Source organism: Acomys minous, assembly GCF_964271855.1.
Source record: "Acomys minous genome assembly, chromosome: 2".
In the NCBI taxonomy this organism is placed as follows: domain Eukaryota; kingdom Metazoa; phylum Chordata; class Mammalia; order Rodentia; family Muridae; genus Acomys; species Acomys minous.
This window is the reverse complement of record NC_140484.1, coordinates 57,815,524-57,835,767: the sequence shown is the minus strand read 5'-3', so window position 1 is coordinate 57,835,767 and position 20,244 is coordinate 57,815,524. Positions and strand designations below refer to the sequence as shown.

The 20,244-nt window shown below is 49.8% G+C and overlaps 2 protein-coding genes across 4 annotated transcripts; both read left to right on the top strand.

Moving 5' to 3' along the window:
• The first annotated feature begins 8,170 nt into the window (after positions 1-8,170).
• On the top strand, positions 8,171-12,136 carry RPLP2 (ribosomal protein lateral stalk subunit P2). 2 transcript variants are annotated; one of them, XM_084771868.1, is made up of 5 exons: positions 8,171-8,324; positions 8,515-8,638; positions 9,047-9,095; positions 11,790-11,888; positions 12,020-12,136. In XM_084771868.1, exons 2-5 carry the CDS (start codon positions 8,516-8,518, stop codon positions 12,091-12,093), a joined length of 345 nt encoding a protein of 114 aa, XP_084627994.1. In that variant the 5' UTR covers positions 8,171-8,324; position 8,515; the 3' UTR covers positions 12,094-12,136. The 2 variants fall into 2 exon arrangements, with proteins under 2 accessions (XP_084627994.1, XP_084627993.1); XM_084771867.1 differs by having other exon boundaries at positions 12,017-12,136.
• A 2,554-nt stretch (positions 12,137-14,690) lies between these two features.
• PNPLA2 (patatin like domain 2, triacylglycerol lipase) lies at positions 14,691-20,118 on the top strand. 2 transcript variants are annotated; one of them, XM_084771852.1, is made up of 10 exons: positions 14,691-14,706; positions 15,337-15,599; positions 17,356-17,588; positions 17,671-17,736; positions 18,087-18,296; positions 18,485-18,545; positions 18,645-18,806; positions 18,885-19,017; positions 19,196-19,318; positions 19,410-20,118. In XM_084771852.1, the coding sequence occupies exons 2-10, from the start codon at positions 15,413-15,415 to the stop codon at positions 19,687-19,689; spliced, it is 1,455 nt and encodes a 484-aa protein (XP_084627978.1). In that variant the 5' UTR covers positions 14,691-14,706; positions 15,337-15,412; the 3' UTR covers positions 19,690-20,118. The 2 variants fall into 2 exon arrangements, with proteins under 2 accessions (XP_084627978.1, XP_084627977.1); XM_084771851.1 differs by lacking the exon at positions 14,691-14,706 and having other exon boundaries at positions 15,294-15,599.
• Positions 20,119-20,244: the final 126 nt, after the last annotated feature.

The window sequence follows — 20,244 nt, the reverse complement described above, 5'->3', positions numbered from 1 at the left end:
CAGACTGGCCTGGAATTTACATCAATCTGCCTGTTTCTGCCTCCCCAGTGCTGGGATTAAAGGTGTACACCACCACACCTGACTAGATTTTAGCTCTTAACTCAGTAAAACTGTTTACAATAATGAAGCTATTTCTGCCAAGCTTTCCACAAAGTCCAGTTAGGTGCTGGGGGTGGTAGTGCACACCTTTAATCCCAGCACTTGGGAGGCAGAGGCAAGGGGACCACTGCGAGTTCGAGGCCAGCCTAATCTACAAAAGGAGCCCAGGACAGACAAGGCTACACAGTGAAACCCTGTCTGACGGGGAGTGGTAGGGGGGAAGAAAATAGTCCCTTATTTTTTGTTTTCCTCTGTCCCACACCAGGTGGCTCCTCTGATATAAGACAGTAATTTTGGATTTCCTTTAACAAGCATGGATGGTTTAGAGGAGAGACCCATGCTCCAACCACAAAGCCAGTTTTAATTTATAATTGAATTGGGATCACATGACAAGCAAAGACAAGCATTTGAGAATCTGCCATGGGCCTGGCGGTGGTGGCACACGCCTTAATCCCAGCACTTGGGAGGCAGACGCAGGTGGATCACTGTGAGTTCGAGGACAGCCTGATCTACAAAAGGGAGTCCAGGAAAGCCAGGACTGTTACACAGAGAAACTCTGCCTCGAAAAACCAAAAGGAAAAAAAAATTCTCGTCTTAGTGCCAAATGCTCCACTATTTCATTCTGTCTTCTCTGTGTGAGCTAGATAAAATTTGGTGTCTTTGCTAAGTTTTGCCATTTTCTTTGTCATTTCATTTCTTTTTCTTTTGTTTTCTTTTGTTTTGTTTTCCAAGTCAGAGTTTCTTGTATATCCTTGACTGTCCTGGAACTCTCTTTGTAGACCATACTGGCCTTGAACCAGAAATTATCCTGCCTCTGCAGACAAGTGCTGAGGTTAAGGGCATGTGCCACCACGCCTGGCTGGTTTTGCCATTTTCATTCATGCCTTTCCATGACCAGATTTCTTTGCCATTCATCTACCAGTTAGTGGTTTTCCTTTTTTTTTTTTTTCCCCCATTTTTTTCCTGAGACAGTGTTTCCCTGTGTAGCCTTGGCTGTCCTGAGCTATCTTATAGACCAGGCTGGCACCTCCCGAGTGCTGACGCCCGGCTCAGTGGTTTTCCATATTGATGACCATATAGCTATACCATGAATAGGAGAAGATAGATTTTTCCTTTTGTTTTCCTAGTTGTCTTATAGCCAATAGTGCTGCGCTGAATTTGTGGTTCCTTTCTTAGTGTTGGACATTCCATTTCCTGGTCTATAGGCTACCAATTTCAATTAGTTTTGGTTCCATCAGTGGCTGAGGAACCATCTAGAATCCATGCCTTAGCTAAATGTTATGGCCGTGCCATCGGTCCCCATAGTTCAATAGGTGCTTCTTTTGAGGGAGGAGTAAGCAGTTAAGGTAACTGAGCTATTTCCTCAATGTGGGAAGGAACAGACCCCTTTGCCACCACATCCTGGTCGTGAAGGAACTCAGGTAGGTACCACTTCCACGGGAACACCTTTCATTCCATGGCTAAGCCTGGGAAGGACTCCGTCGTCCATCAGCTCCAACCCATCAGTGTAAGGGGCTCCCTAATGACCACAGGGTGGCTGGCAATGATTGAATATAAGGTTCTCCATGCCTTGTAAAATGTCCATATTTGTTTCTCAAAGACAGAATATTTATTCTCTGTATATGGAAAGCATTTGCAATAGAACCCAACAGGCAAGGGCTGGAGAGATGGTGCAGAGGTTAAGAGTACTGCCTGCTCTTCTAAAGGTCCTGGGTTCAAAGCCCAGAAACCATATGATGGCTCACAACCATCTACAATGAAATCTGGTGTCCTCTTCTGGCTTACCGGTGTTACGTGTGGGCAGGACACTGTATACATAATAAATAAATCTTAAAAAAAAAGAAAAAAGAAAAGAAAAAAAGAATCCAACAGGCAAATGTCGATGGACTTCATTTTGTTTTATAAAGAGTAACATCCATAATTAGGGTGCCATCTGGTTCAATATTGGTTAAGGTTGCATGCATGGAAGTGAGCTTGTCTGCAGTCACAAAACCTGCTCTTTGTTCCTATTACCAGTGGAATTTAACTGTCTTTCTTTTTTTTTTTTTTTTTTGTTTTTCGAGACAGGGTCTCTCTGTGTAGCCTTGGCCATCCTGGACTCACTCTGTAGACCAGGCTGGCCTCGAACTCACAGCGATCCGCCTGCCTCTGCCTCCTGAGTGCTGGGATTAAAAGGGTGTGCCACCACGCCCGGCTGCCCTTGCCCTTTTTTAAGCTTAGTGAATTAAAATCTAGTTTTTTGGCTCTTTTTGTCTTTATTTTAATAAAGTGTAGTCCGGCCTTTCACAAGCCAGAGGCCCCTTCCCCCTCTGGAAGGGATATAGATTTCTACTGTCTCAACCTGGCTGAGAGCAACTGCCCTGCGCTCCCTCCCTGCCCAGGCCTTTTTTGTGGCCTGTCTCAGGACAGGGCTTTCTTCAGCTAGTCTCCAGAAGGCTGAAGAAAACTCTGTGACCAGATTCTCAGCCCAGCTTCTCAGAGAAAGGAAAACACACACACACACACACAGTGGCTCACAACCATCTATAATGACATTTGGTGCTCTCTTCTGGCATGCAGGTGTATATGCAGAAAGAACACTGTATACATAATAAATAAATAAATCCTTTTAAAAATATTTATTTATTTATTATGTATACAGTGCTCTGCCTACTTATACACTTGCAGGCCAGAAGAGGGAATCAGATCACATAATAGATGGTTGTGAACCACCATGTGGTTGCTGGAAATTGAACTCAGGACCTCTGGAACAGCAGTCAGTGTTCTTAAACTCTGAGCCAACTCTCTAGCCCAAATAAATAAATCTTTAGAAAAAAAAGGGCCGGATGTGGCAGTACAAGCCTTTAATCCCAGCACTCTGGAGGCAGAGGCAGGCGGATCACTGTGAGTTCAAGGCCAGCTTAGTCTACAAAGCAAGTCCAGGACAGCAAAGGCTAACATAGAAACCCTGTCTTGAAAAACAAAAACAAAAATAAAAAAAGGCTGGAGAGAATGGCACAGTTAAGAGCACTCTTTGCTCTTCCTGAGGTCCTGAGTTCTGTTCCCAGCAACCACATGACCATCTGTAATGAGATGTGATGTGCTGCCTTCTTCTGGAGGGCAGGCACACAGGCAAGCAGACAATACATAATAAATAAATAAATCTTTTTTTTTTTTTCCGAGACAGGGTTTCTGTGTTTAGGCATGGCTGTCCTGGACTCACTGTGTAGATCAGGCAGGACTCAAATTCACAGTGATCTGATCCATCTGCCTCTGCTTCCCAAATCCTGGGATTTAAAGGCATGTGCTATCTCGCCCAGTGCTAAATAAATAAATCTTAAAAAATAAAAAGCAAAAAATAAAAATAAAGTTAAAAAAAAAAAGCATAATTACAGGCAGTGGTGATACACACCTTTAATCCGAGCACTTGGGAGGCAGAGGCAGGCGGATCTTTGTGAGTTTGAGGCCAGCCTGGTCTACAAAGCAAGTCTAGGACTGCCAAGGCTACACAGAGAAACCCTGTCTCAAATAATAATAATAATAATAATAATAATAATAATAATAATAATAATAATAATAATAATAATAATAAAAAAAACAGAATCACAAGAGCTGGAGAGAGCACTAGTTCTTCCAAAGGTCCTGTGAGTTTAATACTCAGCAATCAGATTGTGGCTCACAATCATCTATAATGAGATCTGGTGCCCTCTTCTGGCATGCAGGTGTACATGCAAGCAGAATACTTTATAATAAATATTTTATTTTTATTTTTTACTTTTTTCTAGACAGTATTTCTCTATGTAGCCTTGACTGTCCTGGACTCGTTTTGTAGACCAGCCTGGCCTCGAACTCACAGCGATCCACCTGCCTCTTCCTCCTAAGTGCAGGAATTAAAATTGTTTAAATTTTATTTCTTTCTTTTCTTTCTTTTTTTGGAGGCAGGGCTTCGTTGTGCAGTCTTGGCTGTCCTGGACTTGCTCTGTAGACCAGGCTGGCCTTGAACTCACAGATTTCCACCTGCCTCTGCTTCCCTGGGTGCTGGGATAACAGGAGTGTGCCACTGGGCCTGGCTAATGATAAATCTTTGAAAAAAATCACAACACACACACACACACTCATGGCAGGTAGGGTATGCATTATAGCTGGCCTTTGCTACTTTGTGGGTTCTTTTTCCCAATCTTACTCTTGCCCCTGTTTTACCCATTTTCACTAGATAGGAGAGAAAGGATAGGGACGAGAGAGAGAGAGAGAGAGAGAGAGAGAGAGAGAGAGAGAGAGAGAGAGAGAGAGAGAGAATCTGAATCTAATTTCTTTCTTCTTGTTTTTTCTTTGAACACAGCTGCTAAGAAACCACAACTAACCTCCCTGAACCACCAGCAATCCCTAGCCCCTCCTATTGAGGCTCTAGCCTTTATAGACCCTCTGAGAAATTCCCAGAATTCCAAACGTCACACAATTGCATAACCTATTTGCAGCTGGCAAAACCATGTCTCTGCTACAGAATGAGGCAAATCTTGGTCAGGTGCTTTGGATAGTCCAAAGAAGCCCCATATCCCCACACCTGGGATTAAAACAAAGATTTACCCCTTATTAATTTTTTTGGTTTTTTGTTATGTTTTGTTTTTTAGGTTTTTTTCTGAGTCAGTGTTTCTCTGTCCTGTCCTGGAACTAACTCTGTAGACCAGGCTGGTCTTGAACTTGCAGAAATCCTCCTGCCTCTGCCTCCCCAGTGCTCAGATTAAAGGTGTGCACCACCACCGCCCAGCTATTGCTCTGTATTTTTAAAGATTTGTTTATTTATTCATTTTATGTATATGAGTACTCTATTTGCACGTACACTTAGTGCCAGAAGAGGGCATCAAATCACATTACAGATGGTTGTGAACCATCATGTGGTTGCTGGGAATTGAACTCAGGACCTCTGGAAGGCCAGAAAGTGGTCTTAACCGCTGAGCCATTTCTCCAGCCCTAGTTCTCTACTTTGTTTTTTGATTTTTCAAGACAGGGTTTCTCCATGTGGCCTTGGCTGTCCTAGACTTTGCTAGTTCTCTATTTTTTTAAAGAAACCAACACTGGGCTTGGTGGCGCACACCTTTAATCCCAGCACTCGGGAGGCAGAGGCAGGAGGATCGCTGTGAGTTCGAGGCCAGCCTGGTCTACAAAGCAAGTCTAGGACAGCCAAAGCTACACAGAGAAACCCTGTCTTGAAAAATCAAAAAAAGAAAAAATAAAGTAACAAAGTGAGTCCAGGACAGCCAAGGCTACACAGAGAGACCCTGTCTCAAAAAACCAAAAAAAAAAAAAAAAAAAATTGAAGTCAGGCATTGTGGCGCATGCCTTTATTTCCAGCACTCAGGAGGCAGAGGCAGTTGGATTGCTGTGAGTTCGAGGCCAGCCTGGTCTACAAAGCGAGTCCAGGACAGTCAAGGCTACAGAGAAACCCTGTCTCAAAAATAATAACAACAACACGCCCCTCCCCACCAAAAAAACCAAAACTAAATATTTAGAAAAGTGAGAAAAATCACAACATGCAGTCTAGCTTAAAACGTTTGCTTTGTTTTGTTTTTTGTGATTCAGAAGGAACTGTACCTTTTAAGAGTGGCTTCCTTGGGCTGAAGAAATGGCACAGAGGTCCTGAGTTCAATTCCCAGCAGCCATAGAGTGACTCATAACCATCTATAACTTGATCTGATGCCCTCTTCTCGCCTGCAGGTTTACATGCACACAGAGCATGTATACATAATAAAAATAAATAAATCTCGTGTTGGAGTGCGTTAAGGGCACTGACTGCTCTTCCAGCAGAGGTCCTGAGTTCAATTCCCAGCCACCACATGGTGGCTCACAACCATCTAATGTGATCTGATATCCTCTTCTGGCCTGCAGGTGTACATGCATGCAGAACACTGTATACATAATGGTAAATAAATCTTAAAAAAAAAAAAAAAAGAGGCTGGGCATGGTGGCGCACGCCTTTAATCCAAGCATTTGGGAGGCAGAGGCAGGAGGACCGCTGTGAGTTCGAGGCCAGTCTGGTCAACAAAATGAGTCCAGGACAGCCAAGGCTATACAGAGAGACCCTGTCTCGAAAAACCAAAAATAAATAAATTAATTAAAAATTTAAAAAGTGGCTTGTTTACTTTGTCCCAGCTCTTTTATTTATTTATTTAGGTTTTTCGAGACAGGGTTTCTCTGTGTAGCTTTGGCCATCCTGGACTCACTTTGTGGACCAGGCTGGCCTCGAACTCACAGCGATCCGCCTGCCTCTGCCTCCCGAGTGCTGGGATTAAAGGCGTGCGCCACCACGCCCGGCTTTGTCCCAGCTCTTTAAGGAAGACCTTCTGTGCCCCAAAAGTGGGCAACAGGGACTCAGAAGTGTGCGGCTGGCCCAATGGTTGGGTTCTGCCAGAATGACACATCATCTACAGCCAACTTTTAGCCTTAGCATGGCAGAGCAGGCCACTCATCTTTCTTCTCAAAGTTCTTACTTGTGAAGATTTGATCAGGAAAACTGGTCTTGTAAGAGAAAAGCTTCCTGACCTAAAGCTCAGACTTTTCATTTTTTGTTTTCCGAACAGGGTTCCTCTATGTATCCTTGGCTGTCCTGGACTAGCTTTGTAGACCAGGCTGACCTCAAACTCACAGCGATCCTCCTGCCTCTGCCTCCCCAGTGCCACCACCGCCCGGCTAGACTTTTCTTTCTTTCCTTCTTCCGTTCTTCTTCTTTAAGTTTATATATGCGTGCCTGTCCCAGGGTGAGATGACAACTTGTGAGTGTAACTTTCTTTTCTCAATGTGGGTTCTGGAATGGAGCTCAGGCTGCCATGCATGGTCACATGCGCCTTTACTGGCTAAACTGTCTTGATGGTCTGTCCTGGGGAGAGAGAGACAAAATGGGGCTGAGAACGCAGTCTTCATCAGTACCCAAGGGCATGAGTTAATGCTCCAGGGGTTTGGGGAGATTCAGGCCCAAGGCAGGTGAGCTGTGGTAACACAGGCCTTTAATCCCAGCACTCCGGAGGCCAACTCTCGGAGTTCAAGACCAGCCAAGCCAAGGCTACACAGAGAAACCTTGTCTCAAATAAACCAAATATAAGAAAGGGGATGAAGAAAGGAGGTCTCTAGAGCCTGGTGTAGAGGAATACTTTTGTTGTTGTTATGTTTTGTTGAAACAGGGTTTCTATGTAGCCCTAGCTGTTCTGGAACTTGCTCTATAGACCAGGCTGACCTCAAACTCAGAGAGACCCACCTGCCTCTGACTTTTTTTTTTCTTCTTCTTCTTTTGGTTTTTCTAGACAGGGTGTCTCTGTGTATCCTTGACTGTCCTGGACTCACTTTGTAGACCAAGGTGGCCTCGAACTCACAGAGATCCGCCTGCCTCTGCCTCTCGAGCGCTGGGATTGAAGGCGTGCGCCACCACCGCCTGGCTCTGCCTCTGCCCTGCTAGGATAAAAGGCGTGAAGCACTACTACTCTGGAGGCAGAGGCAGAAGGATGTCTGCGAGTTCACAGCCAGCCTACATAGAGAGGTCCAGGATAGCCACGGCTAAATAGAGAAACTTCGCAAAAAGAAAAAAAAAGGTATGTATCCAGATACGGCCGCAGTCACCAGTTCCCCAGACAGGTCGCCCACCTTTCCCAGACCAGTCAAACATAGGAACCACTAGCTCCAGCACAACTTCGGACCTCTGGTGCCCAAAGCTAGGAAACGCGTCACACAACTACAGTCTGAACCTCCAGCCATAGAACTAACCCACGTGCAAGAAGAAAAGCTAGACGGGAGGAGCACTTCCGGTGACACGTCCATTACGGCAGTGATGCATCATGGGATTTGCAGTTTGCCTGGATAGTTTACGCGGCCGTGCGGAGACTTCTGCAGTGCATGTTGGGAGCCGTGGCGCCGCGTTGCATGCTGGGAATGAGAGGCGTTAAGGGGGATTGAAAGCTCCTTGAGGTCCTTCCTTCGTGCCTTCAGGGATTTCGGGGAACTCTCGCCCACGTTGCACAAGTGCCTGGCACCTGAACCAAGCAACCAACCCCTTGTGTTTGTTGTGAGAGAAAACCTGACTTAGGGGCAATGGCTTCCTTCCGGCGCACCCTTTTCGTCAATGGGAGGCGCCCCCGTGCGGCGCCGTGCGCGTCCCGGGGTCTTCTGGGTAGCCGTTTACCCCCGCCCACTGCGTCACAGTCTTCCTTTCGCTGCCCGACGCCGCCGAGGTCGCACGCGTGAGGCCCGTCCGCCGCTGCCGAGTGAGTAGGGTGTCCATCTGAGCGGCGACCAGGGTTCGGGACCGAGGGGCGGGGGTCGATGGGTGTACGGCTTTTCATGGTCGGAGGCCTCGGGCCTCACGCGGCCTCACTTACTGGCTAACGTGGAGGAGGGGAAGCAGCAGGCCTCTGGGTAACGCCACCGCCATACCTTCCCACCCGTCCCATGCAGCATGCGTTACGTCGCCTCTTACCTGCTGGCCGCCCTCGGGGGCAACTCCTCTCCCAGCGCCAAAGACATCAAGAAGATACTAGACAGCGTGGGCATCGAGGCGGACGATGACCGGCTCAACAAGGTAGCTTGTTGCTTCCCTGGACCCGGTGGGTCCAAATGCCCATCAACGGGGACCCTTATCCTGTTACAAGCGGGACTTAGCTTTAGCGAATATATAGGTGAGCCTGTTGAAAAAGATGGAGGAAGGAGGCCGACCCGAGTCTGAAAAAAACAGAACAAAACAGTAGTCCAGACCTTCGCTTCCTACGATACCTCTAGAAAGGGGTTTTCCGCTCCCTCTAGGCTCCGCGGGGATAAAAAGTAAACTGAGTCACAAGTCTTAGAATCTTAGCATCTAAAACTTTACGTTACCAACATGTGTAATGGTTAGTGACTGGGTGTATAGTGTAGACCTAGAAGCTTCCGACTGTCTTTCCTGATTAGTGCTAGGGTTATGATGCTGACCTCTACCTATGGTTGTCTGCTGCAGGTTATCAGTGAGCTGAATGGAAAAAACATTGAGGATGTCATTGCTCAGGGTGAGTTCTTTTAGGGGGGTATTTTACGTGTTTATGGTCCATCCTAATACCTGCTGGTCAGTCAGTGATCTGCCGGGCTTCGCTTGTGGACCAGAGCATCCTAGAAGCCATGCCAGAGTTGAGCAAGGCCCCTTTAGGCTTTTGCCGGTGGCGCTTCTGAACACGCTCAGGAGCTGGCAATGGGGGCCCCTGCGGTGCCCCCTCCCCCTCTTTTTTTTCCTACCAAGGTGTGAAAATCTGAGCAGGGGCTGTGGGTCCTAAACATTGGTACAGGCTCTTACCTCTTGCTAGACCTGTTTCTGATGCCACCACAATTGGACTTATATGCAATTTGAGCAATAGTGCCCTAATCCTGTGCATATGACAAGCAAAACTAGATTAGCAAATGGTCTGCTTTGTAAGCTCACCCCTGTGGCAAAAGATCCTGGAATTTGGGGCACTCAAGATAAACATGTTCAGTTTTGTTTTTATTTTGTTATTTTTGGCGGGGGGGGGGGGGGGAGGTTGATACAGGGTTTTCTCTGAAGCCTTACTTGTCCTGAACTCACTTTGTAGACCAGGCTGGCCTCTGCCTCCCGGAGTGCTGGAATTAGGGCATGCACCACGCCTGGCTCACATGTTCAGTTCCCAACTCCCACAGGGTTTCTCTGTAGCTGGACTGTCCTGTCCTTGAAATTGAGTGATCTGCCTGGCTCCCAAGTGCTGGGATTAAAGGCATGCACCATCGGCCCCAACGACACATTATTAGTATTTGTTTTTGAGACAGGGTTTCTCTGGCTGTTCTGGACTCTGGACCAGGCTGGCTTGGAACTCAGAAATCCTACCACCTCTGCAGCTCTGTCTCTGGTCTCCCGGGTGCTGGGATTAAAGCAGTATATCACTCTGCCTGGCTCCATTTTGAATTTTTTTTTTTTTAAGACGGTTTCTCTGTAGCCTGGCTGGCCTCAAATTCACAGCAATCAGCCTGCCTCTTCCTCCTGAGTGCTGGGATTAAAGATGTAGCTAAAAAGTTTTTTTGTTTTCTTTTTCATGACAGTTTTCTCTGTAGCCTTGACTATCCTGACTCTGTAGACCAGGACGGCCTCAAACTCAAATTTCTCTGCATCCTGAGTGCTGGGATTATAAAAATTTTGGTTTGTTTTTTCAAGATAAGGTTTCTCTGTGTATCCTTGAATGTTCTAGACTCGCTTTGTAGACCAGGCTGGCCTTGAACTCAGGTGCCTGCCTCTGTCTCCCCAGTGCTGGGATTACAGGCGTGCACCACCACACCTGGCTTATAAAAGGGTTTGGTGGCGCACGCCTTTAATCCTAGCACTTGGGAGGCAGAGGCAGGCGGGAAAAACTTTTTTGTTTTGTTTTTTGAGACAAGGTTTCTCTGTGGCAGCCATAGCTGTCCTAAAATCTGATTTGTAAACCAGGCTGGCCTTAAGTTCACAGAGATCTTCCTGATGCCTGAGTACTAGGACTAAAGGTGTGTGCTCCCACATCCAACCTAGTTTTATTTATTTGGGGCAGGGTTTCTCTGAGTAGCTATGGCTGTCCTGGAACTCACTGTGTAGGCAAAATTGGCATAGAACTCAAGAGATCCTGCTGGGGTTAAAGATGTGTCAAACTCCTGGCTTGTACATCTTAAGGTGGATGTTATGGTCATGCTAATTTCTAGAAACCAACTTCTTTTTTTGTAGCCTTTACTGTCCTGGGTTTGCTTTGTATTTGTAGACCAGGCTGGCCTCAATGAATAGCAATCCACCTGCCTTTGCCTTCCAAGTGCTGGGATTAAAGGTGTGTACCACCGCTGCCCAGTTTAGAAACCAACTTCTTAATGAGTCAGGATAGGGGAAAAGAAAGTTCTAAAAAGCATTATGTTCCTTGGTGTGTTTAAAGTTGCCTCTTGCTTTAGAGTGAAACAGTGGTGGTGAGCCACTGGTAAAATGCCGTTGGGGTGGTCACTACCCCTATGGGACATTTTGTTTGTTTCTCTTTTCCTGGACTCCACTGTTGTGGGATGGTCTGATGTATAGTGATGCTAATTATTGTTACTGTCTCTGTGACTTTTGCTTAATAAAAAGCCATCCCACCTGGGCAGGGCAAAAGAGATAGGTGGGGCTAGGGGAGAGAGAAGTTCTGGGGAGAAGAAGGGAGACCTGAGGGAAGAGAGGAAGGCTGCCATGGGTTAGATGGAAGGGAAACGCATGGCTGGCGTGGATGGAGAATCTGGCCCAGGTGACGAACATGAGCAAATAATATGGTTTGTAGATAAGAGGTAGCTTGATAGAAGTTATTAGAAGCAGATGGCGTGAGATTGAGACAGGGACCCCGTGCCTGAGGCCATGCTATGGGAAGTAGTTAGAGATTGATGTCTGCCCTGCCCGAGGTTAGCTAAGGCTATCTTAAACTATAACAGGTGTGTGTTGATTGATTCCTAGCCGGGTCTATAGATAATACATGTAATCCACTACTCCTGGCAGAACAGCTTTTGTTTTGTTTTGTTTTGTTTTTCCGAGACAGGGTTTCTCTGTGTAGCCTTGGCTGTCCTAGACTCACTTTGTAGACCAGGCTGTCCTCGAACTCAGCGATCCACCTGCCTCTGCCTCCCAAGTGCTGAGATTAAAGGCGTGCGCCACCACGCCCTGCTCCAGAACAGCTTTTTTATCTGGCCTGCACCTGGTCTCACGTCCTTTCTGTTTAATGTAGGTGTTGGCAAGCTCGCCAGTGTGCCTGCTGGTGGGGCTGTAGCTGTTTCTGCTGCCCCTGGCTCAGCAGCTCCTGCTGCTGGTTCTGCCCCTGCTGCAGGTAAGTAGAGGTCTGATACATGGATGATGATCAAAGGGGATTGGTACTCAAGATTTACTGTTGGCTGGGTTCCCAGGGTCAACCTGGATGAGTTGTTGGGCAGTGCTTACTATGGTGTTCTTCCACAGCAGAGGAGAAGAAAGATGAGAAGAAGGAGGAGTCCGAAGAGTCAGATGATGACATGGGATTTGGCTTGTTTGATTAAATTCTTGCTCCCTTGCAAATAAAACCTTTCTATGTATTATGTATCTTGAGTGGTCTCAGCACCTGATACCCTGTGTCCACAACCAAGGCTCTACCCAGAGGACCAAAGTATGTTGGGTGAATGGGGTGGAACAAGACTTCCAAGGGCCTTGGTTTCAGAGAACTGTCAGATCCTGTGAGATAAATCCTTGCAGTTTTCATAGAACATTCTGGAGAAACTGGTATGAGGATGTAAGCCTGAGTTGAGATGCTGTTTGAGTAATTTCATAGGCTCTGCTTTAAGGAAAGTGGTTCCTGGAGCCTCTTGGTTCATAGATGAAGGTCCCTTTTAAGCTCAGCTTGAGGGTGGGGATGACCCTAAGTTTCCTTGTAAGCATTGTGGGGTGAAGGTATTGATAGCTTAAACTTTTAAAGAGTGTTCTTGCTATCTAATGGCCAGTTCTGAGGTGAGGTACAGGTAAATATGGGACAAAGTGCAGAAGAGTCTCAGAGAGGTAGGTCCAGGGCTCTGGACAAAGCTCAGTTCTATCTAGTCTGGACTTTAGGGGGCCTGTGCTACTTAAGGTTCTCATGGGAATTATCCAGCCTCAGGATTCCGAGAAAGGCCAGCCCTGTTCTTGGCACTGGTGTCTCCCAGGGGCCTGAAAGGAAGTGTACCCAAACAGCCTGACCCTCTGTGGAAATAAGAGCAGAGGTCCTGCAGAGCTGGAGCAGTGCTGTCCTTCAGACCTATTACTGGAATAAAATTGTGGGAAGACCTTAGGTTCTTGGTTTCTTCTGTGGGCACTGTGATAAACCCAGGAGTTATGGCTGACTGAGGACTTCCTCCTACTGAATCATGCCTCTGTGCTCCTGGTCATATCAGTCAGGCTATACCTCCAACTTGAGAACATTTGTCCTCAGGCACACCATGTGGTCCAAGCCATTATGGAACAGATTTACCCAGCATAAAAGACCTTTAAAGGTTAATCTGTGAGCTGGCCAGTGAGGGCTCACCCCTCTGATCCCAGCACTCTGGGATCTTATCAGGGGACTGTAGTTAAGATCCCTGCATCTGTTAGGTGGCTCACAAATGCCTGTAACTCCAGAAACAAGATCTTGAGCCTCTTTGATTTCTGGGTACCTACACACTAAAAGTAAGCTCTGTGTTGTCCACTTGGGAAGTAGAAGCAGGAAGGGCTTGGAGTTCCAGGATAGGTACAGCGGCAAAGACTCCCCAAAACAAAATTCTGTCCCATCTCCCCTTGCCCACCCTTGGGTCCTTAATCTCAGTTACTCTCAGCCTACACGCACCCTACCTTTTGGTTTCTAGTTGAAGTATTATAGATGTATTTCTTGCACCTATGCCTACACTTAGTTTGCTGAGTGTGAAATGGCTGTCACAAGATGGGTCATCCTGGCTTCAGAGAAATGTCTCAGTATCTCTTGTGTCTGCCCTGGAGCCACACTTCTCCATTCCAAATGGTGTGGCCTCCGCTTTCTCCTACCAGCCCCACCATGTTTTCTTGCTTCACTCCCAATTAGTCCTTGCCCATGGGACCGCTAGAGGGATTTTTAAACCAGCCTGGGCACCCATTTGCCCTGCCCTCGCTCTGCTGGTGCCCTTTTCCTTCTCTGGATGGCTGATATCCAAGGTTTTTCAACATAACTGACCAGACCATCTGCCAAAGAACTGTACTCCCTTTTCTAAGAAGTCTTCACAAACAAAATGGCTAATAAACTGCCTCAGTCCCAGCCTCATGGCGTGTCTATGGACCCCTGCAGTGTTTTCTTCACCCTTCTCCAGCTGCAGGCATGCATGGTATATCTTTTTAAGGTGCTTAAAGTTAAATTAGGGACCTCTAATCCCAGCACTTGGGATGTGGGAGGCATGTTCTGAACATAGGACTGAAGCCCATAGATAAATACACAAGCACATCCATTACCTTACATCTATAATTAGTTTATTTGTAGATTCAAAGTGCACCCAGGTCACATACACAGCTACTGCTCAGGCACTTTGTTTTTCCCCCTTCTCTGTGTAGCCCTGGCTGTCTTGGACTTGCTCTGTACACCAGGTGAACCTTCGAACTCACAGCCTGCCTCTGCCTTCCTAGTGCAGGGATTAAAGGCGTGCGCCAGCTCCACCAGACACCTGAGCGCATTTCTAAGGCCCGCACTTGCCTCTTAAGTACCTTAACTATTATTACTGGTCTTGAAATTCTTTGTGTGTGTCAAGGCCTGCATCACCTGAGTAAGAGTCACTTGCTCAGAGATCTTCAGGCTGAATCATTGGCAATAGTTATATTTCTGCTGTTGTGACAGATCTAGAGCTGAGCTTATGGAAGTGAGAATTTCTGGGCGAAAAGACACACAGTCATCCATTACCACAGCGTAGGCTAGTCCCTTGTTTGGGGTGGAGCAAGGTGAGGGCTGTTTCTAACTCTGAGCCGGTCCTACAGCTGAAGGAACAATGTGGGAAAAGGATGGGAGGGTGACATTACCCAGGAGTGCACGGCTTCCTGGGACAATTACTTGGGGTAAGGTCTTTGTCTGAGACCAGGTAGACCCCAAAATCGGAGAAGCCAGAGTCAGACAGCTGTAATCCTGGTGAATCAAGACAACTGTAATTCAGGTGAGCAGCCGGGATACTGAGGGGCCCCTTGGGGTAATGGAACAAGACTTGGGTGTGTGACAGTATTTGCTGAGCCAGCGTCAGTCTATTGGGCCGGTTGGTCTTGGAGGCTGAAGTCAGTTCAGGTTTTCAGGCCGGGGGGAAGAGGGGAGTATTGTCGCCTCGATTTCGCCCAGGTTCCAGCTCTTCTGTGTCTGGGTGGGTGTCCCTGGAAAAGGAGGAGGCCTCTACTCACAAACCCCAAGATCACTACAAAACTGTACTGCCAGAGAGAGGCGGATCGCTGTGAGTTCGAGGCCACCCTGGTCTAACAAAGTTCCAGGACAGCCAGAGCTACACAGAGAAACCCTGTCTCGAAAAAACAAAACTCGGACCTCTCCACGCAGAGGCTGCCCACGCGGTGGGGTTGAAGAAGCTATGGGGATGAAGGAGGGAGGCTGAAATACTGGAAACCCCTCCTGATAGCTCAGATGGCTTTGCCAAGCAGGTGTCGCGGAGGGGCGGGGTCTCGGGGGCGCGGCAGTTCCCTGCGCCTTCCAGTTGGGTCGCGAGCCTAGGTCCTGCCTCCTGCCGACCAGACCCCGCCCTCGTCCCGCACTAAAACACCACCACCTCTGCCTCCCGGCACAGCGTCTCCGCCTCCGCCGGCGGAGACCCCAGGCTACCGCGACTGCGGGACCCACTGCCCGCGGGACACTGAGCCACAATGTTCCCGAGGGAAACCAAGTGGAACATCTCGTTCGCTGGCTGCGGCTTCCTAGGCGTCTACCACATTGGCGTGGCCTCCTGCCTCCGAGAGCACGCGCCCTTCCTGGTGGCCAACGCCACGCACATCTACGGCGCCTCAGCAGGAGCGCTTACCGCCACGGCGCTAGTCACTGGGGCCTGCCTTGGTGAGCCGGGTTGCGCGGAAGTTGGGTAGGGTGTGGTGGCCGTGCAGGCGGGGGGGCGGGGGGGGGGAGGATGCTCTGGCGTCCCACGCACAGCCCTCACGGGGAAGCTGATCCAGCCACTAGTGTAGTGGGCGCGGTGGAGGGGGCGTCTCCACCTGTATCCCGGAACCACGGCCAAAAGTCCAATTCTGAGCCCTGGTCCGGGGCGGATTCTGGTTTGTTTTGTTCTAAAAGTGTTCAGGGACTGGGGTGGGGCCTGACGCGATACGGGCTGATGGCATTCTCTCTGGTGCCGGTGTAGCCCGCCTCAGGGGGCACAAAGGTTAGGGTAGGGCAGGTGCTGCCAGACTGTATTATTGGAAAGAGAAAGTAAATCGTGGGCGGGACTATGAGCGCGAGAGAGGAGGGGCATATGTCGTCCAAACAGGCTGCCAGCGGTCACTGTGTCCTGAGGATCTGCCATTGCAAACTGCTGTGCCCCTGGGGCCTAGAACAGGGATACCTCAAATGGGCACTTGAACACTGTGGCATGGTGTCTAAGGGGAACTACTCTGAAGGCATAGTCCAGCTGGGCGTAAGTGCTTTCTCAGACCCCGGTGTTTTGACAACTTGGTTCCTCAGCTGTGGTCAGCTGACCCCCTTCAAGAAGTACTGTGCTCTGAAGGGTTTCAGGAATACAGAGATGGGAAGGGGGGCTGGGTCTTGCATTTCCGGCTACCACGTGGGTTGTTGTTTACAGCACACAACGTTCTTCCTCCTTACTGGGAGTCCTGGGAACCGATGCCCATCCCCCGTCCCATAGGTCAGCCAAGGCGACAAGGGCGTCCTGCTCAGCAGGAGTCTGTCTAGGGTTTTCTGCTGTCTCTTTCCCATCACCTTTGCCCTGAGGAGGGAAAAGGAAAGGAACATAGATCTTAGTTCTTGGTACCTGGGGTTCACCCTGTGATCCTGCCCACTGGCTTTCCTGGAGGCCTTCAGAGGAGTGGGTATGGAGGCCAGCTGGTCTCAGGACATAGATGAAAACTGTACCTGAGTTGAGAATGAATTAGGAATACCAGTCTCACAGAACTACTCACTCCAGTACTTTTCACAGGGCTCTTGGGCAGCTAGAACCGCAACAGTGCGGCAAGTGTCAGCGGTCAGCCCTTGCTCTGTCTGCCGCACACCTGAGGAAGGACACAGGTGTTCTGGGGGAAAAGCCCTAGCCTCTCCTTTCTCTGACTACCCTGCTCTTGTTCTGGGCTAGCTCCTAAGTGTTTGTGGCAGTCTGGGCTCCTAACAGTGCTTGCTTTTGGCTGAAGTGGGACAAGCATGTCTTCCCACCACTTTACAATAATGTTCTCCTGGGCTGAACTGAGCTTAGTGGGTCTGCCTACCCACCCACATCTGGCCAAGTAGGTGAAGGCTGAAGCAGGTCAGAGTTGACCCTCTGTCTTCCCCACTCTCTGGGTCACGTGCCATACCATGTTAGGCCCAGTGACTCATGGGGCTAGGCAGTTGGGAAATACCAGGAATAGGGCAGGTTCCAATCACAGCTGGCCAGCCCCTGCTGTATGCCATCCCCCAGGGTGGTGACTTGCCTCCTTCTGCTTAGGTGGCAAAGTCCCAACTCTGAGCCAGTCCCTGTGTAGGAATGGGAGTCTTCAGGGTCAATGGAATGTGACACATCTGGAGTGCATCCTCAGTGTGGCGTCGTGGGGCAAGGATGGTTCCTAAGCTGAATGTGTTGTCTCTGATCCTGGCCCTGCTGTCCCAGGTGAAGCAGGTGCCAACATTATTGAGGTGTCCAAGGAGGCCCGGAAGCGGTTCTTGGGCCCTCTGCACCCCTCCTTCAACCTGGTGAAGACTATCCGTGGCTGTCTACTGAAGACCCTGCCTGCTGATTGCCATGAGCGTGCCAGTGGGCGCCTGGGCATCTCCCTGACTCGTGTTTCGGATGGAGAGAACGTCATCATATCCCAGTTTAGCTCCAAGGATGAGCTCATCCAGGTAGGCCCTGGAGAAACTGGGGTGGGGCATGGGATTAACTCAAGGCCAAGCCTTGCCTTCTATCCTGTGTCTTGGTCTTCAGGCCAATGTCTGCAGCACTTTTATCCCGGTGTACTGTGGCCTCATCCCTCCTACCCTCCAAGGGGTGGTAAGTATCTCTGCTTGGCCCTGCCCTGCAATGACAAGCGTCACCTACTGTCTGGGCTGTAGGGTGAAGGGTGGAGGAGAAAGGCCATCGGGACACCTCTCTCCCTCTCCGGTCCCACACTGCCTGTTTCCTCACTTCCCATGACTCAAGATCCGGGCCAGCCTTGGGGAGGTGCACACTTCCTGTGGCTGGTGCCCATCCCAACTCCATCTGTCCAGCCATTTGCTGAGTCCCCAGCGGCCAGTGCTTAGTAGGCAAAAGGCTCCGGTGGCGTGCAGTCACTGAATAGGGCTGCCAGAACGCCCTATAGGCCCCACAGAGCGTGACTATGAATGTGTGTTCTTGCAAAGCGCTATGTGGATGGCGGCATTTCAGACAACCTGCCACTTTATGAGCTGAAGAATACCATCACGGTGTCCCCGTTCTCAGGCGAGAGTGACATCTGCCCACAGGACAGCTCTACCAACATCCACGAGCTCCGTGTCACCAACACCAGCATCCAATTCAACCTGCGCAATCTCTACCGCCTCTCGAAGGCTCTCTTCCCGCCGGAGCCCATGGTGAGCCAGCACAACTAATCCTGACTAAGCTCCACAGGAGAGAGTTCCTGGGGACTTCTGAGCACCGGGACAACACTGGGGCTTTTGGATACTTTCCAGTGTTTAGAGCACTTCAAGCCAGGGCAGGTCGTTGGTGGGAATGGCTGTTACAGGACTCTACAGCAGGACTTTGTGTACCTCTGTCACAGGTTCTCCGAGAGATGTGCAAACAGGGCTACAGAGATGGACTTCGATTCCTTAGGAGGAATGGTGTGTGGGCAGCCCTAGGTGGGAGAAGCTGGCTCTGCGGTGCCCCCTGCCGGCCATAAACCCTGATAGCAGCTCCCTGTCACCCCTCCCCCAATCCAGGCCTACTGAACCAGCCCAACCCCTTGCTGGCGCTGCCCCCGGTTGTCCCCCAGGAAGAGGATGCAGAGGAAGCTGCTGAGGAGAGGACTGGAGAGGAGGACCAATTGCAGCCCCACGGAGAAGATCGGATTCTAGAGCACCTGCCTGCCAGACTCAATGAGGGTGTGCCATGGGGGGAAGCTTGGCCAGGAGCCTTCCGAGGCGTCCACTTCCCTGACTGACCACACATCCTGTCCGCAGCCCTGCTGGAGGCCTGTGTGGAACCTAAGGACCTGATGACCACCCTTTCCAACATGCTGCCTGTGCGCCTGGCCACTGCCATGATGGTCCCCTATACTCTGCCGCTGGAGAGTGCAGTGTCCTTCACCATCCGGTGAGGGTGGGAAGGGGAGTGTGGGGAGGACACATCAACTATACATCGGGGACACAGGTCTAGGGTCACCCATGAGCAATGAGCTACTTGGGAGATTTGGGGAGGATAGGACTTGGGCAAGTGAGCATCAGAACCCAGTCGGTTGTTTCTGAGATCATGCTTGGTGCTCCCTTCTCAGCTTGTTGGAGTGGCTGCCTGATGTTCCTGAGGATATCCGGTGGATGAAGGAGCAGACAGGTAGCATCTGCCAGTATTTGGTGATGAGGGCCAAGAGGAAATTGGGTGACCATCTGCCTTCCAGGTGAGCTGCCCTGACTGCCTATCCACCTGGGGCCTGGAATCTTGACTCTCCGCTAAGCCTTCCTTTTCTTCCGTGCCTCTCCATCCTGCAGACTGTCTGAACAGATGGAACTGCGCCGAGCCCAGTCTCTGCCCGCTGTGCCACTGTCTTGTGCCACCTACAGTGAGGCACTGCCCAACTGGGTGCGAAACAACCTCTCACTGGGAGACGCACTGGCCAAGTGGGAGGAATGCCAGCGTCAGCTACTGCTGGGTCTCTTCTGCACCAACGTGGCCTTCCCTCCGGATGCCTTGCGCATGCGCACACCTGCCAGCCCCACCTCCGCAGATCCTGCCACCCCACAGCATCCACCTGGCCTCCCACCTTGCTGAAAACCACCACTCCCACCTTGCCGGGGCTACCAGCCAAGCTCCTAGTTGCCCTAGCCCACAAAGAGGAGCCCTGGAGCAGAACAAGTCCCTGTGCTCGGGCTCTCCCCCTTACATGCTGTGGAATGAGGACATAGGACCCTGCACGGCTGCAAGGGGGGGGGGTGATGTAAAACCTTTCAGCAGCCATTCACTCTGCTACTCCTGGTGGGGAGGGGTGAGGAGTACCTGCTCCTCCGGAGCCCACAGAGCCCCTCCCCTCACCTGTGCCTTACTCTCCTGCCCACCACCTTTCCAGTGCAGGGTCAGTCTTAAGAACTCCACATCTGCTGTTCCTCCCTGGTTTTCAAGTTTCCTTGCAGTGTGAAGACTTTATTTATTTTTGCCAAAGCAGACACAATAAAAGCCACAGCTCAGCTCTTGCCTTCCACACTTCTGCATGATACTCTTTCTTGCCTCTGACCGAGGTCAGTGGACAGAGCCTCCTCTCAGTTGATCAGTGTCTCAGTATCTAACAGTTGGGCCTCACAGGGCTGCTTTGAGACCAGGCAGCTGGGG